The sequence below is a fragment of the Bos grunniens genome, chromosome 7 (genome assembly GCF_055505025.1).
Source record: "Bos grunniens cultivar Pamir isolate PY7600 chromosome 7, Bosgru_T2T1.0, whole genome shotgun sequence".
In the NCBI taxonomy this organism is placed as follows: domain Eukaryota; kingdom Metazoa; phylum Chordata; class Mammalia; order Artiodactyla; family Bovidae; genus Bos; species Bos grunniens.
Genome location: NC_141171.1, coordinates 12,346,930 through 12,372,383, shown reverse-complemented (window position 1 = coordinate 12,372,383; position 25,454 = coordinate 12,346,930). Strand labels below are relative to the sequence as shown.

Genomic DNA, 25,454 nt, shown 5'->3' with positions numbered 1-25,454 from the left:
ACGCAGGCGGCAGAGCTGAATACACCGTTCTTGGAAAGCCTCCAGGAGGAGGTATGGCTAGGATCCTAGTTTATCATGGACATTTCACTTTAAAAATAATCACCAAAGAATGAGCCAGCTGTGCCCTCTGCTCACATATATTTTTGCTCTTAAGCATTTATAAGGCACCTACTATGCCAGGCTCTGTCCCAGGTGTTCAGGATACATGTTATCAGAGTCCTGCACTCCTGGGATGGATACTCCAGTGTGGGAGCCAGAGAGCAAACATAATATACTAAGTAGGACTTCCCTGGTCGTCCAGTGGTTAAGAATCCGCCTGCCAGTGCAGGGGACTTGAGTTCAATACCTGGTCCGGGAATATTCCACATGTTGCACAGCAACTAAGCCCGTGTGCCACAACTACCGAAGCCCGTGTACCCTAGAGCCCACCTGCTGCAATTGCTGAAGCCTGTGCTCTGCAACAAGAGATGTCACCACAATGAGAAGCCCCCAAACCAAATGAAGAGTAGCCCCTGCTCGCCATAACTAGAGAAAGCCCACGTGCAACTCAAACATAAATAAATAAAAAATTAATAGTGTGATGGAAGGTGCAAAGTGCTTTGAAAAAAAAGAGAAAGCAGAGCCAAATAAGGGGACCTGGAGCCCTAGGAGGGACCACTGGGCAAGCTGCAGCATTGAACCAAGGCGTTAAGGTGAAGGGGTTGGCCTGAGTCACCTTAGTATCTAAGGCAGAGGAAAGAAACAGCAAGTGGAAAGGCCCTGAGGTGGGAATATGCCTGCCTGACGTATTTGGGGAACAGCATAAAGAGAACAGTATGGCTGGAGTGAAGTGGTTCAGGTGAGAAAGAGGAGGAGGTGAGGGCAGGGGGGTGGGGCTTGGCAGGTTCTGAAGGGCCTTGGGGGCTGCAGGGACAAATGGGGCTTTTGTTTTGAGTGAGGCGGGAGGTATGGAGGCAAGAGGAGTGTGACTTGACTTAGGGGTTCAGACGTCCTCTGGCTGCTGTGGCACGGAACAGACCGTGGAAGGCAAGGGAGGAGCCAAGCGGGGATGACTGCTCTAGTCCAGACAGATGATGACCAGGGCTGGACTCCATGGCAGCTGAGGAGGAGGCAGGCTGGGCCGATTTGGGGTGTATTATTATTTTCAATTTTCTCTATTATTGTTTATTTTTGGCTGTGCTGGGTCTTCACTGCTGCTCAGGCTTCCTCTAGCTGCAGTGAGTTGGGGGGTTACTCCTTGTTGTGGTGTGTGGGCTTCTCTTGCCATGGAGCACAGGCTCAATAGCTGTGGCCCACAGGCTTTGTTGCTCCAAGGCATGAGGGATCTTCCTGGACCAGGGATCAAACCCATGTTCCCTGCATTGGCAGGTGGGCTCTTTAACCCACTGAGCCACCTGGGAAGCCCTGGGGTATTATTATTTAAGGTATATTTCAACATTTGTTGATGGATCAAGCGTGGGTAGAAGAGAGGGAGAAGCCAAAGTTTTTGGACTGAGAGCCCCAGGAGGGACAAAGCTGTCATCCACTGAGAATGGACAGGTTTGTGGGGGAGGTTCAGGGCTCAGCTTCACATAGATTGATTTTGTGTTCTAAAATATCTCCTCTTGAAAATCTTTCATTGCATTCATTAGTTTATTCTTCTTCACTGGTGGATTCATTCTTTCATTTATTCATCAGTGTGCTCATTCATTCACCCATTTGCTCACTCATGGGTATGCGTGTCACACATTCATTCATTTATTCTTTTATCATTTATTCATTTATTAGTGCACTCATTCATTTCTGTGTTTTTTTTTAATTTATCTATTTATTTTTTAAATTTGCCATACCATGCCACATGTGGAATCTTAGTTCCCTGACCAGGAATCGAACCTGTGGCCTCTGCATTGGAAATGCAGAGTCTTAACCACTGTACCACCAGGGGAAGCTCCCATCCATTCATTTCTTCTTTCATCATTTATTCACACATCCGTCCATCCATCCATCCATTCATTTGTTCATTTGCACATTAATCCATGAAGCACTGTCCATCAACCTCACACCAGCCAAACCCAAAAAACATCTCTCAGAATGCCACTTCCTATTAGCAAAATTCTAAACACAGGTTGTGAGTTGGCATCCCAGGGGCCATATTGGTTCATCTGAGACTTGTGAAGGTTGAACGTATTGGTCTGCATTTAAAAACTGGGAGATTTTCCATACAAATATGGACTTCAGCTTCTCATGAATGAAAATAACAGCTGACATTTATCGAACATTTAACAGGCACTGCGGGGGATGCAGTTTACACAGTAAGTGCCTCATCACAACCTTAGGAAGTAGGGACCATCACTAACCTCCTTTTACACCCCAAGGAAACAGAGGCTGAGGGGAGTCCAGTAATTGACTAAGAAGCTTCAGGTCAGTTCAGAGCCTGTTGCACTCTGGCCTGCAGCCACCACACTGCACTCACTCCTGGAACCTGTGGCCGTGAGCAAGCAACCACAGGCCTGCCCAGCAGCAGCTGGCCAGGCTTGGTAGCTGGACTCTCCCTTCATGTCCATCACTTGTCTGATCCCATGGGCATTGGGAACCCCAAGGTGGCTCTTCACAGCCCTTCCCAGTTGAGACATTTCTGGTTCTTTTGGCTCCCAAAGATGTGCACAGACCCACAGGCATCCACAAGGTTTGGCAATCACATGGAGCAGGAGGTCCCTGACCTTCTCCTGGAGCCACGTGAAAGCTCAGCTCCATCACCAACCACAGAGTGACCTCGGGCAGGTGACCTTGGGCAAGTTACCATGCGTCTTGGGACTCCAGTGCCTCCCACCTCACCGGGCCATTGGGAAAGATCACTGAGTTAATGCACGAAGATGCAGAAGCCCCAAATGCAGGAGCCTGGGTTTGATCCCTGGTCAGGGAACTAGATACCACACGCCACAACTGAGAGTTCACATGCCTCCGCTAAAAGATCCTGCACGGGGCAACTATGACCTGGTGCTGCCAAACGAACAGATAGGTAAATAAATATTTAAAAACTAACCCCAAGACAACGCTGCACGCATGCTCAGCCGCTAAGTCCTGTCCGACTCTTTGCGATCCCATGAACTATAGCCTGCCGGGCTCCTCTGTCCATGGAATTTCCCAGGCAAGAATACTGGAGTAGGTTGCTGTTTTCTTCTCCAGGGGGTCTTTCTGACCCAGGGATTGACCTCACGTCTCCCGCTTGGCAGGAGGATTCTTTACCACTGAGCTACCTGGGAAGCCCCGGCATGATGCTGGCATATGCTTACTGGACATAAAGTCTTTTTCTACAACGGCAAGAGCGAAAATCAGGACTGTTCACAGGCCAACTCATGGAGGAAGTCTCTCCTCATCACAGGGCCTGGAGACACACCCCATAATAGGCATCCCACGCATCAAGAAAGGAGAGGAAGGTGACTATCAACTGAACCCCTATTCTGTGCCAGGCCGTGTGCCAGCTCTGTGCTGTCTCCTCTATTTGCTGCATTTATACTCCCCCTGATCCATGCTCCCTTTGTCAATACTCCCCACCTTTTTTTTTTCTGGCCGCACCTCGAAGCATGCAGAATCTTGGTTCCCTGACCAGGGATTGAACTTGTGCCCTGAGATGGAAGCATAGAGTCTTAACCACTGGACCACCAGAAAAGTCCCCTTTTTCTGTACACTCTTGTCTCTACTTTTCCTCCATGGTCTGAAAATTTGCAGGCAATCCTTAGTTTTTAAAAATAATTTTAATAAACTATTTTATGAAACACCATATATCTCAGATGTCAATTTCAATGTGGAATCAATAGAGAAATCTATTAAAAAGATATTTTACATTCTTTTTTTTTTGATACCAAGTATTCCAAATCTTTACATTGTTTAGTCACTAAGTCATGTCTAACTCTTTGCGATCTCATGGACTGCAGCACGCCAGGCTCCTCCATCCTTAACTGTCTCTTGGAGTTTGCTCAGATTCATGTCCGTTGAGTTCAGTGATGCTATCTAACCATCTTATCCTCTGCCGCTCCCTTTTCTTTTTGCCTTCAATCTTTGCCAGCATCAGGGTCTTTTCCAATGAGTCAGCTCTTTGGATCAGGTGGCCAAACTATTGGAGCTAAAGTATGTCAAATCTAATGTGTGAGTATGGAATACATTTCATTCAGATCAGCTGCATTCAAAGAGCCAAAAGTCAGAGGTGGCCAGTCTTAGTCTAGAAAGTTTCACAGTGAGGATAGCAGGAGGCCACCACTAAGGCTTAGTTTCAGGATTTTTGGCAATTTATATGCCCTTCAAATTCTTGGTGAATTGAAATAGGTGCTTCCCAAGTTGTGGGTTGAACTGTCTATTGATGAGATGTGTTGATGGCTTCCCTGATAGCTCAGAGGGGAAGTATCCACCTGCCAGTGCTGGAGACACAGGTTTGGTCCTTGGTCTGGGAAGATCCTACATGCTGTGGAGCAACGAAGTCCATGTGGCACAACTGTTGAGCCTGTGCTCTAGAGTCCATGTGCCACGACTACTGAAGCCCTCATGCTCTAGAGCCTGTGCTCCACAATCAGAAGCCACTGCATTGAGAAGCCCTCACACTGCAACTAGAGAGAAGCCCCCATTTGCCACAACAAGAGAATAGCCCTCGCAGCAATGAAGACCCAGCACAGCTAAAAAACAAAAGAGAGGGACCGAGTAAGGGTTGAAATCCGAACCCCCGGTAGGGTCTTTGGAGATGCCATCTAATTAAGATGAAGTCAGGTCTGTTTGGAATGGGCCTTAATCCAATGACTGGTATTCTTATAAGAGTAGAAGAGACATGGGGACAAGCAGGAAAGGACCACGTGATGACAGAATCAGAACCTGGAATGAGGTGAGTGAAAGCCAAAGGGAGCCCAGGACTGCCGACAACACCAGAAGCTAAGAGACCAGCATGGGGGCAGATTGTCCCCGAAGTCCTCAGAGGCAGCACAGCCCTTGCCAACATCTCGATCTCCGTTTGGACTTCTGGTCCCCAGAATTGTGAGAGAATACATTTCTGTTGTTTTAGGCCACCCAGCTTGTGATACTTTGTGACAGCTGCCCTAGCAAATGAACACAGCCCACGCGGAACTTCTGTCCTTAAAATCACCTAAAGGGAATCTGATTTTCCTAAAGTACTGGTGGCGTGATGGCCGATTCCATTCGTGGTTCAACTTTTCCTAGTGATGGCACTAGGTCCATATTTCCCGTTAGCTGATGAACTCTACATGAGATCATTTTTTTTTTTTTTTTGGCCTGCACTTGGTTTTCATTGTGGCACACAGGCTTCTCTAGTCGCAGCACTTGGGTTAGTTGCCTGGTGGCGTTGGGATCTTAGTTCCCTGATCAGGGATTGAACCCGTGTCCCCTGCGTTGGAATGCAGATTCTTAACCACTGGACCACCAGGGAAGTCCCTTATATGAGACCGTTTTGTGATATGTTTATCAACTGACAACATGGTAGAATCATCAATTACAAGAAATAGAGGAAAACAGAAGAATGGGAAAGACTAGAGATCTCGTCAAGAAAATGAGAGATACCAAGGGAATATTTCAAGCAAAGATGGGCACAAGAAAGGACAGAAACGGTATGGACCTAACAAAAGCAGAAGATATTAAGAAGAGGTGGCAAGAGTACACAGAACTATATAAAAAAAGATCTTAAAGACAGCATTTACTGGGAAAAATAATACAGGGCAAAATGCCACATGTTCCTGCCGACTTTGAAACACGTTATTATTTTACAGAGATAAATAAGGTGAAGGTGTCTCCTTGCCAGAACCCTGGAATTTCAGAGGTCTCTTTCAAGATTATTTACGAAGTCTCTGCCAGCATAGGAACCCCTTCCTGTGGGTTTTTGAGCTATACCAGGCAAGGGAGCTGGCTTTAGGTGGGTTTGCCGGTAGCAAACCTTGTCCTGGGAGACCAAGCCACTGGCCTGTGTTTTAAACCTATTGACAAAGTTGAAAGTCAACCTGCTTTCTTTCTTTTTTTAAAAATAATTTATTTATTTATTTTTTGGCCATGCTGGGTCTTCGTTGCTGCGTGGGCTTCTCTCTAGTTGCAGCGAGTGGGGCCTACCCTTCCTGGCAGGGCGTGGGCTTCTCATGGCAGTGGCTTGTCTTGTTGTGGAGCATGGGCTCTGGGGCACCCAAGCTTCAGTAGTAGTGGCATGTGGGCTCAGTAGCTGGGCTCCAGAGCACAGGCTCAATGGTTGTGGCACACAGGCTTAGTTTCTGCATGGCATGCGGGATCTTCCTGCACCAAGGATTGAACCTGTGTCTCCTGCACTGGCAGGCAGATTCTTTACCACTGAGCCACCAGGGAAGCCCTCACCTGCTTTCTTAACAGAGGTGCCATGGGACAGTGTCGGTCCTTATTCAGTCTGACGGCTTTCTACTTTGGTTTCTTATCTTCCTTTTATCACATGTTCATCGAATGCCAGCCTTGAACATGGGTTCTCCAAGTTTTCTTAGCTCAGCCACAAGACAGACCCTCTGTGAATCCATTGTGGCTTTCAGGGTCATTCTCACTATCCCCCCGTATCACCCCCTAAATTCACAGACTGAAGTTCTAACCACCTCCTGCCCCTCAGGTGTCTCTGAATTGCAACTGTCTTTGGAGATAGGGCTTTTCAAGAAGTAATTAAATTAGGACTTCCCTGACGGTCCCTGGTCGGGGAACTAAGATCCCACATGCCGTAGAGCAACTACGCCCGCGTGCCATAACTAGAGAGTCTGTGTGCTGCACCGAAGGATTCTGCATGATGCAACGAAGATCCTGTGTACTGCAACGAAGGCCTGATATAAATAACAATTTAAAAAGTAATGCCTGTCACTAATCCATTCATTTCAGGAAAACGTCATGAAGAAAGTGAAAATCCTCTGCAGTCCCTTCAGTTTCCACATCTTTAAGTATCTCTCACATTTCTTAATATTGTTTTAAAAATGAGACCACATATTTTACATGGTGTTGCACAACTTGCTATTTTTTCACCAAAAAATACATTTCAGACATATTTCCATGCCGTAACAGCTCCATTCTTTTTCCTGGCAGCAGAGTATTCGATGGTATATAAATGTTATATAATTTCTTTAACCATCTCCCTACTTTGGGGCACATGGGTTGTTTCTGGTTTTTACTTTTCTGAATACCAGAAACAGAAGGTTGGTACATAGATCTCTGGCATACATGAAGAAATCTTTGAAGCAGAAATTCTAGGTCAAAGAATATAAACATCAACAATTAAATAACGCCCAACCATACATCAGAAAACACTGCAAACTGCATTCCTGCCAACAGCATAAGGCTATGCCCATTTTTTCACATCTTTGCCAACATTGGGTAGTAATACTTCTTCATCTTTTCCAGAAGGACTGATGACAAATAGTATCTCCCTGTTAATTAAGAACGGGTGAGATGGTTGGATGGCATCACCGACTTCATGGACATGAGTCTGAGCAAACGCCCAGAGATAGTGAAGGACAGGGAAGCCTGGTGCACTGCAGTCTGTGGGGTCGCAGAGTCAGACACGACTTAGTGGCTAAACAACAACTCAGTCTCAGCCATAAAGGAGAGTTTGACTTGGGTACCCCACGGTTTCAGTGCCTGGCATTTAATACATGTGGTATAGACAAAAATGTTTGCCTATCAAAATTTAACGTAACAGATTAGAAAATTGGGCAACTTAAATGGGAGATTTGTGGGACGGACATAACCAATCAAACGCACAGGGCGATGATGGAGCACCCTGATTCTTGAATTTTCTAGAAGGACAGAAACAGATGTATCCACGAGTGGAAGCAGGATTTGTTCATCATTATGAGGAAAAAGAGTGTTTTGGCTAGAAATTTAAAATGCAAATTAAAACAAGCTTTAAGGTATCATTACAAACTGATTTATCCAGAAAGGAAATTAAACACGTAACAGGCAATGGCCGGGGTGGGAGAGTCCATAAACGTCTGCATACTTGGCAGGTTTATAAATGGGTTCAATGTTTTTGAAACTCAGAACAGCTCTGTGAATAATGAGTTGAAAAGCTGTTAATATCTTTGATCCTATAATTATCCCCAAAGAAATCCTCCCAAAGGGTGGGAGGAGTCATTGTACGTAAATGCTCCCAGCAGTGCTCCTCGTAAAGGCAAAAACTGGAAACAACTCAGATACCATATAATAAAGCTAAGGCTGAGCAAGCCACAGTGTGGCCACCCTCTGGAGTGTGGGATGGCATGGAAATCATGTTGAAACTCAGCAGTAAGCTTATAAACTAGGGGGGAGTGAAGCAACCTGAGTATGAAGTAGTGGGTTCCTAGGGATTAGAAACACAAGTACCTTTTGATTTTTATTTTTGGCCGTGCTGTTCAGCTTGCGGGATCTTAGTTCCCCAGCCAGGGCCCAAACCTGTATCCTCTGCAATAGAAGTCTGGAGTCCTAACCACTGGACTGACCGGGAATTCCCCAAAACACGTGTATATTTTGAATTCCCTCCCCCAACCTTGCCTCTACACTCCAGCCACACGATACCCATTCAGCCTTAATGTCTGCTCCTCTCAGAGTCTCCTGTTATTTTCTCTGCCTGGAAGCTCTCTCATCTACTCTTCATACTTAGACTTTAAAAAAAAAAAACCCATTTATTTATTTAGGCGTGCTGGGCCTTTGCTGCTGCACCGGCTTTCTCTAGTTGCAGTGAGTGGACTACTCTCGGGTTGCCGGCTCTTCACTGTGGTGGCTTCTCACTGCAGAGCACAGGCTCTAGGCTCACGGACTTCAAAAGTTGTGGTGCATGGGCTTAGCTGCTCCTCAGCATGTGGGATCTTCCTAGACCCGGGATCGAACTCGTGTCTCCTGCATTGGCAGGTGGTTTCTTTACCACTGGGCCATGAGGGAGGCCCCATAACTAGAATTTTTATTTTATTTTTTGGCCCCACCATGTGACTTGTCGGATCTTAGTTCCCCAATCGGGGACTGAACTTGCACCCTTGGCAGTGAAAGTGCAGAGTCCTGACCACCGGACCGCCAGGGAATCCCCTTCATAACTGGAATTTTTAGGAACCTATTTCAGGCACTTCCCTGATGGCTCTGCTGCTGCTGCTGCTAAGTTGCTTTAGTCATGTCTGACTCTGTGCGATCCCAGAGACGGCAGCCCACCAGGCTCCCCCGTCCCTGGGATTCTCAAGGCAAGAACACTGGAGTGGGTTGCCATTTCCTTCTCCAATGCATGAAAGTGAAAAGTGAAAGTGAAGTCGCTCAGTCATGTCCGACTCTTCGCGACCCCATGGACTGCAGCCTACCAGGCTCCTCCATCCATGGGATTTTCCAGGCAAGAATACTGGAGTGGGTTGCCATTGCCTTCTCCCCTGGTGGCTCAGTGGATAAAAATCTGCCTGTCAATGCAGGGACACAGGTTCGACCCTGGTCTGGGAGGATTCCACAGACTCTAGAGCAATTAAGCCAGACAACCACAGCTACTAAGCCTGTGCCCTAGAGTCTGCAAGCCGCAACTACAGAGCCCATGCGCTGCAACTACTGAAGGCCAAGCACCCTAGAGCCTGTGCTCCACGAGAGAAGCCGCCACAAGGAGAAGCCCACACACCACAGTGCAGATTAGACCCCTACTTGCTGCAACTAGAGAAAGCCTGAGTGCAGCAATGAAGACTCAGTTTCAAAAAAATAACAGAATCTCCTTAGAGAAGGTCAAAGCAACAGTCTCACCCAAGAGGGGTAAAAAGGAAAGACAAATGTTCCCACCTCAAACTCTGTCCTCGGCAATAACCAATGACAACGGCCTGGGCACAGCCTTCTGCCTGGTTCACTCTGCACCCACTGCTGTGGCAAACTCCTATCTTCCCTTCGGTTCTCAGAACAATGTCACCTCCTCCAAGAAGCCCTCTCTGACTACACTCCACTCTTCCAGAGCAGCTGAGTGAGGAGCATCTCCTCTGCAGTGTCGTTATCATTACAAGCTTATTTCTGTAATTACCTGCTTAATATCTATTTTCTGCACTGGACTGTAAGTTCCACAAGGGTAGGGATTTGATCTCGGTCCTGTTCACAAATGGGCATTCAGTAACAGTAGCCTCCTGAGTAAGCATTAATGAATAATAACGTTACTCATGAATAATATTAGCCAATATCATGGGGATCTTCTTTTCTGCCACATGGTGTTCTAAATGCTATATGTGTGTGTTTTTTTTTTTTTGGCTGCAGCAGAAGGCATGTGGGATCTTAGTTCCTGACCAGGGATCGAACCTGTGCCCCCTGCAGTGGAAGCACAGAGTCTTAACTACTGGACCACCAGGGAAGTGCAGTCCAGTGGGTATTTAGTTTTACTTGACATAGGTCCAGTTACTTCTACGTGTGTTATTTAATTTTACTTCTTGAAACAATACGAGAAGACAGGCGCTGTTGTTATTCCCATAATCATGTCATCTGCCCCAGGAAATACAGTTGAGGACGGGCAGAATTAAAACCCAATCCAGGCAGCTCCAAGCCCTCACCTTCATCTCCCAGGAAATAATAAATGATGGCCAGGCAGCAGCTGGGGGACTTACCCACAGAGGCGATGTCGGCCAGCTGATCCTCAGCCTCCTCGGGGTTGAGCAGGTCTGTCTTGCTCTTCTTTATAGTGGCTCTCCGCAGAGCTCCAACATTGGAAACACGGCAAGAGAAAAAGATGTTACCCTTTTTGCTATAACAATGACATTGACTGCGTGTGTCCCTGGGTGCCAGGCGCTCTATTAGGGACTTTCTCCATGTTGTTGGATTTCACCCACGTAGCAGCCTGGTTTCATGGGAAGTAACAGCATGCCCATTTCAGAGATGTGGGGACAGAAGCTTAGGGAGGTTACATGACTTTGCTTATGAGGTAAAGATGAGAACCAAGTTCCTGCTTAATCTAAGTCTGGGCTCTTGGTCAACATTTTCCCTCTAGGAGTCCTGGGATTGGACATGTAGACTCCTATGAAAACGGCCCACCCCCTTAACCTTTAGCGCACTTGCCAGGCTGGCTGGGACTGTGGGAGCCCTTCCTTAATATTTAGGTTCTACACTCCAAGAGCTCTCCAGGGGATAGTGAGTTCAGGCACATACTTCCAATAAAGTGATTTAGACACCCCCATTCCCTGGTAGCTCAGCTGATAAAGAATCCACCTGCAATGCAGGAGACCCTGGTTTGATTCCTGGGTCAGGAAGATCCACTGGAGAAGGGATAGGCTACCCATTCCATTATTCTTGGGCTTCCCTGGTGGCTCAGATGGCAAAGAATCTGCCTGCAATGCAGGAGACCTGGGTGTGACCCCTGGGTTGGGAAGATACCCTGGAGAAGTGAACAGCTACCCATTTCAGTATTCTGGCCTGGAGAATCCCATGAACAAAGGAGCCTGGCATGCTACAATTCATGGGGTTGCAAAGAGTCGGACACGACTGAGTGACTTTCACTTTCATTTATGGGTACTGTCTTTCTCTTGTCTCAAAGAGTAAAATCCATGTTACTCTTAGGATGGAGCCCCATCTCCTTTCCTTCCTTCTCACTCCTGGTTTCTTCAATCCACAGTCACTGCTCTGTCTAGTCAAATTTCTAATGTAAGACAACTGTCCTTAATAGTAAGCTGGATTCTTGGTGAAATTATTTTATTTTTGGCCATAGTGCATGGCTTGTGGGATCTTAGTTCTTCAACCAGGGATTGAACCTGGGCCACTGCAGTGAAAGTGTTGAGTTCTAATCACTGGACCAACCACCAGGGTACTTCCATTGCTGAAATTACTTTAAAAAAAATTTTTGGCTGCATCTTGTGGCATGTGGGATCATAGTCCCCCGACCCAGTATTGAACTTGTGGCCCTTGCATTGGAGGCAGGGAGTCTCAACCACTGGACTGACAGGGAAGTCCCTGAAATTACTATTACTTATTTTGCTTATTATTATTTTACTTAGTGAACATAGATGGGGCTGACCCCAAGCCAGACACCGTCCTATGCATTCTATCTACCATACTTAGTGTGACAGTCATAAACAATCAACTCAGGTAGGTATGGTAATTATCACGCCCATTTGACAGATGAGGAAAACGGAGGCACAAAGCAGAAGCTGGGCACGTGGTCAAAGCAGAGAGGGCAGGCAGGAAACAGGAACCCTGTGACAAAGTCCTGAAATTCCTTGAGGAAACAGAGTCTCACCATTCTCCATATCTTCCTGAGCGCGGCCCAGTCTTGTGTTAGTTCTTGGCATCACTTGGGCCCTGAACATCCATTCCCTGGAGGCCCCTCAAAAAGAAGCAACCCATCCCCCCAGCTCTGGTTCCCCCTGTGTTCCCTGGGACCCATCCCAACCCCCAAGCCAGGTTCAGAGCAGTTACCATCAAAGGGATGTCTCTGCTCCCCATCAGTTTCATCTTCGGCGAGGATCACCTCTTCTGAAGAGCAAGAGCACATAGTTAATTTACGCTCCAGCATCTGGAGGACTCTCCTGGGGATGGGTTCCCTTGGATGGGAAAGGAGAAGAGTCCTCCCAGGCACTCCAGTCTTCCCTTGCTGAGTGACAACTCTATCAGCCAGAGATGTGCTTGCTAACTTGCTTTTGACTCCCAGCCCCACTTAAGCAACATTGTAATGCCAACATCATCCCTATCTGCTTCAAAATCAAAACCAACCTCCTAACCATAACTTATAAGATGTTGCCTGACCTGACCCCTGTCACCTCCCAGTCCTCCTTTCCTCTTGCTCTCCCCTCACTCTGCCCCAGCCCCACTGGCTTCCCTGCTGTGACTCCACTCTGCTCCTACCCCAGGGCCTTTGCACTTGCTGTTCCCTCTGGCGGGAAGGCCCCTCCCCGAGACATCCACAGGGCTTCCTTATTCACTTCCTCCAGGTCTCTGCTCAGAGGTCACCTCCTCAGAGAGACCCTCTCTGATCACCCTGCTGTCTCTCTTTCCTGCCTCCTACCCTGTTTTATTTTTCCTCTGAGCATTTAGCAACACCCAATATTATGTGTATTTGGTTATTTTCTGTCTCTCTCATTAGACTATCAGAGCCCTGCAGGCAGAGACCAAATCTCAGTGTCTAGAACACTGTCTGGCATACAGCAGGTTCCCCATAATTGTCTGAATTACCAAACAAATAAACATGTACAATACCTACAGTATGTTAGGTACTGCTCTCTCTCTGTCTCTCTCTTTTTTTTTTGGCTGAGCCACTTGGCATGCAGGATCTTCCTTGACCAGGGATTGAACCCATGCTCCCTGCAGTGGGAGTGTGGAGTCTTAACCACTGGACAGCCAGGGAAGTTCAAGCACTTAGCTTAGATTACCTTAGGGACATCTCAACAGCTTTATGAGGTAGGTACTATCATGATCTCTGTTTAACAGGCTGGGAGACTGAGGCACAGGGCAGTGAGGAGCATTGCTAGGAGGTGGCAGAGTGGGGATCTAAACCAATGTCTGGTTTTAGAGCTCTCAAGTATAATGTTACGTCATGTCCTGGCTTCATCTCTCTGGATTCCCGTTGCTAAACATCGGGACTACCAGTTCAGATCCTCTGTCCCCTCCCCTCATCCATCTCCAAACTGCATGCGTGACTCTCACTGTGCTCCGTGACATGAGATTTCAGTTCTTGGGCCCCAGGATGAAAGGGCCTCACCTGCTTTTGAGATCCACTCCATGTACCCATTGAGCTCTCGTTCAATCTGCTGCTGCCTCCTCAGCTTCAGAAATGCCCGCCGGTTCTCCACCCGCTCCCTTTCTTTGGCAAACTCCCTGAAGAAGCGCAGGAGAGTCAGGTCTGGCTGTTTCAGAAATTTTAGGGAGTGTGTGCGTGTGTGTGTTTGGGGATTCAGAATCCCTGGAGGGCGGTGCATTTAAACAAGAGGAATCAGGTCTTCTGGGAGAAGATTAGAATACTATAGGAGTGGGCATTTCTGCCAGCTTCCCACGTTTCCCACCAACTACACCCAGTTAGAGAAAAAAACCCCACAAAACCATAAACCATGTCATGCCAACCACTGCTGGCTGTAAACCCCATTCTCATTCTCTGTATTCTTGGCTAAAGAATAGTTTCATCCCTTTTTTAAGTTATGCCAGTGACACATAAGCTGAAGATTTCTGCGGCAATCTCACTTCCATGATATAGGACCCTTCGGGTTTCCCTTTTTCCTCTTCCTGTTTAGTGTGAGATGCCTATCTTGTGAGTATGAAGTAGCCATTTTGAGACCATAAAGAATCCCATGAGATTTAAAGTCTCCAATAAGGATGTCAGCATGGAAAGCTAGAAGAAGCTGGGGTCTATCACGACACCATGGAGCCAGCAAACCAATCCCCAGGCTTGTAGTAAGAAAAATTAAACTCATTTATGATGAAGCCAGATAAACAATCTTGGGGGTAGGGTACAATGTGTGTTATGAAAATGCATGTTTGATTGTAAGCTACAATTTTATATTTGGAAAATAAGGGACGGGGAAAACCCAACCTGTTATTTTTTTTAAATGTAAATTATAGAAATTAAAACTCTATAGAATTTTCTTGTGTTCTGTGTTGTGGGTCTGAAAAATTTGAGAAAACCTTCAAAAAAAATCACTGAGCTACCTTTTGGAAGTAGCTCAGTGCCAGGGGTGAAGCTTAGTGAGTGAAGCCTGGGTTGGATTTCAGTTCCCATGAATCTTTTCACTGGGTGTCCCCAGAAGTACACAATTTGAGCATCTGTACATGGATTGCTGATAATGCACCAATAACCCAAAGCAAGAGAAGAGACCTATTCTGTGCCTGGAGAATGAAAACAAAGTTTTCATGGCATCTTCCTGGGGAAAAGATGGCGTTGGGGAGTGGGATGGGAGGAGCAGCAGAGACTTACCCAGAAAGCACACCCAGCACGAGGTTCAGCATAAAAAAGGAGCCGATGATGATGAGGGGGATGAAGTACAACCAGTTCCAAGTGTTCCCTGAGGCATCGTTGCTCTACGAGGGGTGAGGAAGGAAAGCAGGTGAGTACAGAGTGGGACTTAGGTATGACCTGAAAGGTGGAGGGGTAGCTCTGGTTCTCCAGGGGCTTTGTTCTCAAATGCCCTTGGCTTGTGGAGTCCTAGAGTCCTGGTAGCCCAGAGAGGGGAAGAGAGCACAAGATCAACCAGTGGGGGAAACTACAGAGGTACCACTGGAAGGACAAAGCTCCCTCCGACTCACAGGTTTTCAGGGGACCAAAAACCAGCATGAAACTCAGGAGGACTCCCCACACCAAACTCCAGTAGCAGGAGGGGAAAACCCCACTGAAGTGTAGAAATAAACCCTTAGTTCCCTCCCTCTCTCCCAGTCATACTGTCTCCCTTGAGAGGAGGTGCATGGTGGCAAGGTCTGAGAGTTAGGTTTAATCACCAAGCTAGACAGCAGGACCATGAAACTTTTCCTCAAGTGTCCTCCACTTCTATTGCCTGCAGCATCAATGTCAACCACAGAAAAATTGCCAGAAAAGCCTATCTAGTCAATTCTCAAGGGGGAGGATTGTCCACAAATAGAACATTCCTCTCTGGGAGAACAGGACACTATGCCAAGGAGGAAGTTAGGAGGGGAAGAAAATCAAGACTAAAGAAAGAAAGAAACATAAAATCCAGCACTTAGTACTTTTTTTGTTTGTGCCAGACATCCTTCTAAGCATATTACTGATGCTGGTTTATTTACTCATTTAATCCTCATGATGTCCCTATGTTATTGTCATGAATTGTGGAAAACGAGCCCCATGAAGTCAAAACTGAAGCCTGAGCTTACAGAGCTAGACAGTGGTGGACACAGGATTTGAACCAGGTGGCCGGACCCCAGAGCCTATGGACTTAACCCCAGTCCTAGTGGGAAGCCTTCTGGTGCTTCATCAGCTCTGTGACATCCGCAGAATGTGGGGCCCCCAAATGTGGCTTTAAAAGCTCACCTTTAAACACACATTCAGTGCTACTGCTGCCCTGCAGAAAGGCTAAAATGCGAACGACTGACAATGCCAGGTGCTGGTGAGTCTGTGAAGGAACTAGAACACTCGCATGCTGTCAGTGGAGGGTAACATGGTGTATGAGTTTCCTGTGGCTGCTGTAACAAAGAACCACCAATGAGTGGCTTCAAACAATGGAAATTTACTGGTCCTGGAGGCCAGAAACCCAAGATCAGGGTATCAGCATGGTTGGTTCCTTCTAGAGGCTCTGAGGGAGAATGTGTTCCATACCTTTCCCCTGGTATCTGGGTTGCTACAACCTTTGGTGGTTCCTTGGCTTGTAGATGCATCACCCTGATTTCTGTCTTCATCAACACATGACTTTCTCTCTCTGTGCATGTCTGCCTCTGTGTCCAAATTTCCCCTTTCTATAGGGATACTAGTCACATTGGATTAGGGCCCATCCTAATGGCCTCATCTTTACCAATTATTCCTGCAATGACTCCATTCCCAAATAAAGTCATATTCTGAGGTACTAAGGGTTAGAGCTTCAACATGTGAATTTGGGAGGAGGCACAATTCAATCCATCACACATAGTCCAACCACTTTGAAATGGGATGGGAATTTCTACTAAAATTAATCATGGACCTTCACTATGACCTGAACATGGCACCCCTGGGATATTATCCAGCAGAAATGTGAACCTGTCTATGCCAAAGATATATGTAAGAATGTTCATAGTGGTGATCTTCATAACAGCCCCACATTGGAAACAATCTGAATCCTTGTCAACAAGAGAGAAAATAAATAAATGGAATACTGTGCAATGAAGACCGCCATTCATCACATGAAACCTTACAGACCTGGCCTCCAGCAAAAGCCAGACAGAAAAGAGCATGTATTAGGTTGGCCGAAAAGCTCATTCGGGTTTTTCCACCTGATGTTACAGAAAACCCAATAGAACTTTTTGGCCAGCCCAATATGTAAGATTCCATTCATGTAAAATACAAAAACAGGCAAACAAGCTGATGATATCTGAGGTCTAGATGGAGTATCCTTTGGAGAGAGTAGTGACTGAGGAGAGAGCAAGAGGAGAAGCTCTCGAGGCTGAGAACGCTCTGTTTCCTGATTCTGGGTGCTGGTTATACCCACGAGTCCAGTTTGTAAAAATTTATCAAGCTCCTTGCTTATGATTTGTGAAGTGTTCTGTATATTGATTTCACTTGAACCTCCCCCAAAGTTTTTTTTTCAAACAAAGTCAATTTTACCTTAAAAAAGCAAGGAGATTCTGACACATGCTGCAGTGTGGATGAATCCTGAGGACACTATACTAAGTGAAGTAAGCCAGACATGAAAGGATAAAAACTATATGATTGTACTCATATGAAGTTCCCACATTTGTCAAATTCAGAGTCAGAAAGTAGAACGGTGGGCAGGGTCTGGGGGAGGGGGACAGAGGGTTAGTGTTTAACGAGGACAGAGTTTCAGTTCTGCAAGGTGAGAAAGTTCTGGAGATGGACAGTGGTGACAATTTATATCAACATGAATGCACTTAATGCCAATGAAGTGGCCACCTAAATGGATTAGATGGTAAATTTTAGGTTATACTTATTTCGTCACAATAATTAAGAAAGAAAACAAACCAAAAAAGCCAACTTTTATCATCATGGACACAGACAGGTTCTGGGGACAATGAATGTGCCAGTCCCAGCTCACACTTGCGTTCTAACAGAGTTCTAATGCTTTGCTTCTGGAAGGTTCTGGAAGAAAGAAAAGGGTCAGCAGAAAGGACTGGACAGAAGGCAGAACTGGCTTTGTGTTTCCCCCTCCAGTGCTGCAGCGGCTGAGGCATTTTGTTCCCATTTCTTGGGGCTAAATATAGCCTAGAAGGGAAAGCCTGCACTGGCCAACAGATGAAAAAAGTCTGGGCTGTCTCAGGAGGCAGATTTGGCGTGGAGACAGAGTGGTGGGGGGTGGGCGGAGGAGGGCAGGCCTGAATGGGGGAGAAGTGGCTGAGGTCCCTTGGTCCCAAGCCAGCCCCTCCATCCTGGGATCTGCCTACACCCCAGCTCCCTGATGCCCTTAAAGCACCTGGCCCCGTGATGCTGCCTGGCATAAAAGACACTCACGATGCCAGGGCCTCAGCCTACCGGAGCCCATTTGATCCTCTCACAAAATGTGGTGTGTGATCCTTCCCATTTTCCTGGGTGAGGAAACTGAGGCAAATGGAGGTCAGGTCTCATGTCCGAGATCCCTGTTGTGGGCTACATTGTATCCTGTCAAAAGGTATGTTGAAATCCTAACCCCCAGGACCTGTCAATGGGACCCTACTTGGAAACAGGGTCTCTACAGCTGCTATCAAGTTAAGATGAAGTCATGGTCGTGGGCCCTAGTCCAATAGGACTGGTGTCCTCTTAAGAAGAGGAAAACAGGGATTTCCTTGGTGGTCCAGTGGTTAAGAATCCATCTGCCAATGCAGGGGACACAGGTTTGATCCCTGGTCTGGGAAGATTCCCCATGCCACAAGGGAACTAAACCCATGCACTGCAAGTACTGAAGCCCGTGCACCTGGAGCCCATGCTTCACAAGAGAAGCCACTGCTGTGAGAAGCCCACACATCCAACTACAGAAAGTCCATGCACAGCAAGGAAGGCCCAGTGCAGACAAAAATAAAGAAATAAAATAAAAATAATATTCAGAAAAGAAAAGGAAAACAGCAGGTGAAGACAGGGACACATAGCCATGTAACGATGGAGGCAGAGGCTGGAGGGATGCAGCTGTGAGTCAAAGAAGGCTAAGGGTTGATGGTCACCACAAGAAGTTTGGAAGAGGCAAAAAAGAATTCTACCCAGAGTCTCAGAGGTAGTGTAGCTCTGCTGGCATTGGAGAGGCAGGTGGGACAACCTCTCTCACTCTAGTAGAGCTTGTTTGAGCTGACAAAACACCCCTCGATTCCCACAGTCTCCACACCCAGTGGATGGGGGAAACCGAGGCTGTGGAAGATGCTATGATTTGCCTGGCTCACACACAGTGTGGATGGCATGGCTGTGACTAGACCCATCATCCTGGCTTGCATCCGACTGATTTTTTCTCTATCTCACTCATTCACTGCACTTACATAGTATTTTCTGTTTAGAAAAATTGGCCCAAGAGAGTCTTAAAGAAGAGGGAAAATACTGATTCATCTCAGCACTGTTGGTACCTAGCGAGGCGCCTGGTGCTTCGCAAGCACTCGATAAATACTCATCAAACAAATTAATGGCTGAGTCCCAGTAAAATCCTTAAGTGCCTTCTGGTTTATGGCTTATTTTCTTCTAATATTTTGGGCATGGTTCATTCAGAAAAAGTGTAGAAGATGCAAAAATAAGCCCCCTCAAAACAACCAAACAACTCTCAGCCCAAAAGAACACCCAACTCCCCAGCATAAAGGATAAGAATGGGGTGGTTTAGACAACAAATGTATGGTTACCAAGGGGAAAAGAGGGTGTGATGGATTGGGAGACTTGGGTTGACATATACACACTCTGCTGTATTGCTGTGCTCAGTCATATCCGACTCTTTGCCACCTCATGGACTGTAGTCTGCCAGGCTTCTCTGTCCATGGGATTTTCTAGGCAAGAATACTAGAGTGGGGCGCCATTTCCTACTCCAGGGGATCTTCCTGACTCAGGGGTTGAAACCACGTCCCTTGTGTCTCCTGCACTGGCAGGAGGATTCTTTACCCACTGAGCCACCTGTCAAGCCCATATATACACTACTATGCATAAAATGGACAACTAATGAGAACCTGTTGTATATGTTCTGAGCTCAGGGAACTCTGCTCAGTGCTCTGTGGTGACCTAAAGGGGAAGAACATCCAAAATAGAGGGAGTATATGTATACGTATAGCTGATGCACTTTGCTATATAGTAGAAATGAACACAACATTGTAAAGCAACTATATGCCAATAAAGAATAAAGAAGCCACACTTCACATGAAAAGATGCTGGTGGATCAGACAGTAAAGAATATGACTGCAGTGGAGGAGACCCGGGTTTGATTCCTGGGTCGAGAAGATCAATGGGAGAAGGAAACGGTTACCCACTCCAGTATTCCTGCCTGGAGAATTCCATGGACAGAGGAGCCTGGTGGGCTGCAGTCCATGGGATCACAATGAGTCGGTCACTAATTATGAGACAAATGGAAATCAACCCTAAATGTCCATCAACAGAGAAATGGACAAAGATGTGGGACAAAAGAATGGAGTGGATTTGACCATGAAAGACCCAGAGCCCCAAGGTGCCATGAGGGAGGTTCTATTTCTGTCCCAGTTTATGAAAAAGTGTTAGCTTCTCAGTCGTGTCTGACTGAGTGACCCCATGGACTGTAGTCTACTGGGCTCCTCTGTCCATGGGATTCTTCAGGCAAGAGTATCGGAATGGGTAGCCGTTCCGTTCTCCAGGGGATCTTCCCGACCCAAGGATCAAACCCCGGTCTCCTGCATTGCGGGCAGATTCTTTACTGCCTTGGGCCACCAGTGAAACCCCAGTTTATGCCTGTTATTAAATCATGCAATGCCTGCTAATTATTTTTTGAGCCCTCCTTTCCTCCATTCACCCTCAAAACGGTCTTTGTTTGGGTGGTAAATTATGTGGCCTTTCTGTCTCTGAGGTCTCCCATCAACTTTTCTGGCCTCTTCAGCTCCCTTGCTCCCCACTCCTTCACTTCCAGCCACATGGGCCACCTCGCTGCTCTTCACAAATGCCAGAAACACTGCTACCTCAGGGCCTTTGCACTGGCTGTCTTGTCCACCTGGGTCTCTCTTTCCTCACATCCCTGTATGGACCCTCCTCACTTCTTTCAGGTCTTATTGGAAGAGCTTCAACCTCTCACCTTGAGGGTCCACAACACTTCTACTGCTTTATTTGTCTCGGAGTCGGCAAACCGCTGCCCAAGGGCTAGTCACCTGTTTTTGTAAATTAAAGGTTTTTTGGCACACAGTCATGCCCATTCATTATGTATCTTCTCTGTGGCTGCTTTTGTGCTACGAAAGCAGAATGAGTAGTTGTGACAGAGACTGCATGACCCACAAAGCCTAAAATATTAAAGATTCTGCCATATATATAAACATTTCTTAATTATCTTGTTGACAGCTTGCTTCTCCCCCCAAAATGTCAACTCCCCTCCAGAAAGGGATTTTTGTCTCTTCCTCTTGCTGCACAGAAAATTGCCTGTATGCAGTACACATCCAATGAGTGTTTGTTGTGTGAATGTGTAATCCAAAGTGCCCCCTCCGCCCCCCTTGCCGAGATCTGATGCTTTGATATTGGCCAAGATGAATATCTATGAATTAACAAGGGCTGAGGTCAAGGATTAGTTTCTACCATTCGTGACTGGCATTTTAACTGTCGACTAAGCACAGCTTTGTGGCTTTCCTAATTGACACTGAGAGAGTAACAGAGAGTAAGAGCCACAAAGAAAAGTACAGAGAAGTGGGACGGAGAGAGAGAAATAAGTGAACAAAGGAAAGGGCGAGAGAGAAAGATGTAGAAAGAGACAGAGACCAAGAGTGAAGAGAGACACAGACAGAGAGGGAAAAAGAAAAAGAGAAAGGGAGTTTTTAGAGAGATGGAGGGAGTGGCTCAGTGGTAAAGAATATGCCTGCAATGCAGGAGATGAGGGTTTGATCCCTGGGTCAGGAAGATCCCCTGGAGAAGGCAATGGCAACCCACTCTAATATTTTTGCTTGGGGAATCCCATGGACAGAGGAGCCTGGCGGGCTAGAGTCCATGGAGTTCAACAGAGTCAGACATGACTTACTGACTAAACACCACCACCAGGGGAGTGTAGTAGTTAATGCCCAGCGCTGGGTTTGAATCCTGATTACACCACTCTGACTAGGGGATCTTGACAGGTCCTTGCATCACTGTGGGCCTCAGTTTCCTCATCTGGAAGATGGACCTAAAAATATCTCCCCGCATGACTTTTTAAAAATATTCATTTGTTTATTTGACTACACTTGGTCTTAGATGCAGCAGGTGGGATCTAGTTCCCTGACCAGGGATCAAACCCAGGCATCTTGCATTGGCAGCACGGAGTCTTCCCTACTGGACACCAGCGAAGTTCCATGAGGCTGTTTTATGGATCAGTTGATGATAAAAGGAAGATGTAGGGATGGATGCTGTAGGCTCTCAGCAAATGGCAAAATGTTAACTTTAGATGTACTGGGTCTGCCAGGACCCCAGTCTTTTAGCTTCCTGCCCGGGTAGCAACCAAAAGAGGGCAGGTCCCATCACCCACACCGCACTCCCACTCTACTTTGGCCCAGATGATGAGGAACATGTTGGGGATGTCCTCGCGTAGGGTGGGGTGATTTCTGTTCTTTTTTTTTTTTGAGTCATGCAGGCACATATGGTGAGGGGGTCCCTGTGAAATGAGACTGCCTGTCGCTCAAGCAGCACACAATGCTCTAGCAAACGGCCCCAGTGCAGCCCTCCTGGGCTTCCCCCAGCCCACCCCCTTGAGCTCAGAGAGCCAGTCCTCCAGCCTGTTTGCTGTAGGAGGCGGCAAATGGCAGATTCCAAGGCAGCCAGTGCTGAGTGAGAGCTGGATTCCAACCTTAACTCCATATGTGTGGCTCTGGGCCTCAGTTTCCTCATCTGTAAAATGGGGATATTTAAGACTCTACCACAGGAGTCACAGGTGGTGCACAGAGAAACACCTAGAATAATGTGGCATAGATGAAATGGCTGATAATTCACTATTATTCCAGTATGTTGCTCAGATCCAGATTGGTCCCCAGGAAGGTCCAGCAATGAGGCTTGTCCAGTGGGCACTGGAGCCATGTGGGTCCTTCAGAGGCTTCGGGACAAGGGAGCTGGCTATGTTGACTGAGGTTCATTCTCTAGCAGTTAAAAATGACTTGGACTACACTTCTGGCACAGAATTTCAACATATACCTGCCTTTGCAGTCTTTGGGCTTGGATAGGCACATCAGATCAGTCACTCAATCGTGTCCGACTCTTTGCGACCCCACGAATCGCAGCACGCTAGGCCTCCCTGTCCATCACCAACTCCCGGAGTTCACTCAGACTCACGTCCATCGAGTCAGTGATGCCATCCAGCCATCTCATCCTTTGTCGTCCCCTTCTCCTCCTGCCCCCAATCCCTCCCAGCATCAGAGTCTTTTCCAATGAGTCAACTCTTGGCATGAGGTGGCCAAAGTACTGGAGTTTCAGCTTCAGCATCATTCCTTCCAAAGAAATCCCAGGGCTGATCGTCTTCCTACCCTACCACAAAATCCTAATGGAGATAGGTCTACCATGCTCAGGGATGCCCCAGTGGCCCATCTCCAAGGATCCCTGGTCCTCTAGAGCAGGGCTTCTCAACATCAACACTCTTGACATTTTGGACTTGGTAACTTGTGGTGGGGGCTGAGCCAGACACAGACTGCAAGAACTTGAGTTACTTGCTAAACTATCACCTCCCTGGAGGGTTTTCCTAGCCACTGTAACCAAAGAAGTCTCTGTGAGATTCTCTCAGTCTCAACTGGGGTGGGAATCCTTTGGGGTCTGAGAACAGAAACTAGGGAGTCTGAATTTACATTGAAAAAGTTAACCCTTCACTTTCCCAAGTAAAGAATCTGCCTGCAATGCAGGAGACCTGGGTTTGATTCCAGGATTGGGAAGATCCCCCGGAGAAAGGGATGAAATTCTTCTGTAAAGATTTGTCCCTTCTTTACTTATTCTGTTAATTTAATAATAAAGTAATAAGATGACTACTTATTACTGTTATGTGAATCAAGAAGTCATTTATTTATTTTTGTGTGTACTCTCTCTGAACAGGTAATGTAAATAAAAACACCCAGAATACAGTGGGCACCCAGAAAATGCTCTCTCTTGCCCTTTCTTCCCATCTCCTGGTCTATAAGTAACCAAAACATCTCTCTTCCCTCCTAAACACTTAGCAAGACAAATTTAAATATATTCCCTGATTATAAAAGTAAATTGTGAAACTATTATACACACAATTGATAAGCAACAAGGATTTATGGTATAGAACAGGGAATTATATTCAATATCTTATAATAGCCTAAAATAGAATACAATCTGCAAAAAATAATGGAATCACTATGCTGAACATCTGAAACTAATGCAATACTGTAAATCAACTATCCTTCAATAAAAAAGAGGATAAAAATCAATCATGTTCACACTGCTATATTTAAAATGGATAACTAACAAGGATCTACTGTATAGCACATGGAACTCTGCTCAATGTTATGTAGCAGCCTGGATAGGAGGGGAGTTTGGGGGAGAAAAGATACACATATATGTATGGCTGAGCCCCTTCTGTCAACCTGAAACTATTACAACACTGTTAATTGGCTATACTCCAATATAAAATAAAAAAGTTTTAAAAAGTCAGTTGTGCTCATTGTAGACAAATTTGTCAATATAGAGAAGTATCAAGAAAAAGATTCCCAAGTCCCACTACCTAGATGCCATCTTGGTACAGTGGATTCAGTCTTTTTTTCCCTTATATTTTCAAGATTATACACTTGAGATTATAAGGGTCTATGGACTGAACTATGTCACAATTCATAAGTTGAATCCCTGATGTAATGGCAGTTTTTAGATGGTGTCTTTGGGAGGTGACTAGGGTTATAGGAGGTCAGGAGAGTGGGACCCCTATGATGGGATTAGTGTCCTTGTAAAAAGAGATCCCAGAGAGCTTGTTCTCTCTCTCCCCCCTCACCATGAGAGGGCACAGTGAGAAGGCAGCCATCCGCAAGCAGGAAGAGAGCCCTCGCCAGAACTGGACCATGCTGGCACCCTGATCTCGGACTTCTAGTTTCCAGAACTATGAGAAAGCACACTTTTGTTGTCTAAGCTGCCCTGTCTATGGTATTTTGCAATGTTAGCCTGAGCCCATCTGTCAGCACAGGAGACCTAAGAGACACTGGTTCGATCCCTGGGTCAGGAAGATCCCCTGAAGGAGGGCATGGCAACCTATTCCAGTATTCTTGCCTGGAGAATCCCATGGACAGAGAAGCCTGGTGGGTTACAGTCCATTGGGTCACAAAGAGTTGGACACAACTGAAGTGACTTAGCACAGCATGCACACCTTGGTTCTTTTTAAAAGAATCAGTTCCCCTTACTTGTCATTATATATGGTGAGCATTTCCCTGAATCCTTAAATATTCTCCAAACAGATGATTTTTAATGACGACATGATACTCCATCATATGGAGGGACCATACGGTATTTTACCAGTTGCTTCCAGTTTTGTTCTATTTTTACAGATAATGCTGGGGTGCACATCCTGATATAAATCTTCGACAGTGTTTCTGATTACTTAAGGTTAGGCTTTTTCTAAAAGCACTTTAACTGGGAAATCAAGTGGGAAAGAAAAGAGATAAACTGAAAAATAGAAAAACCTGGACGGGGCCCCAACATACCATGAGGTGAGCTGCTGTTCCCTCAGCCAAGAACGCTCTTCTCTAAAACATCTGCCTGACTCTCTTCTCTGTGGAAACGTCCCCTCCTCTGAGAAGCCCTCCCTGATTGCCTGACCTAAACT

The 25,454-nt window shown here is 46.4% G+C and overlaps 1 protein-coding gene across 8 annotated transcripts in view; it reads right to left on the bottom strand.

Annotated features, from left to right (window-relative positions):
• The window catches only part of CACNA1A (calcium voltage-gated channel subunit alpha1 A), a 347,269-nt gene that overhangs the window by 98,147 nt on the left and 223,668 nt on the right, over window positions 1–25,454 (bottom strand). For all 8 annotated transcript variants that reach the window (XR_015166640.1, XM_086408911.1, XM_086408912.1 and 5 more), the window contains exons 8-11: window positions 14,834–14,937; window positions 13,628–13,743; window positions 12,349–12,405; window positions 10,548–10,637 (exon numbers count right to left, since the gene is read on the bottom strand). Coding sequence is in view for 7 of the 8 variants with exons in the window: in XM_086408911.1 (XP_086265037.1) it covers window positions 10,548–10,637; window positions 12,349–12,405; window positions 13,628–13,743; window positions 14,834–14,937 (367 nt within the window). In the remaining variant the exon portion in view is untranslated. The remainder of the gene's footprint in view (window positions 1–10,547; window positions 10,638–12,348; window positions 12,406–13,627; window positions 13,744–14,833; window positions 14,938–25,454) is intronic.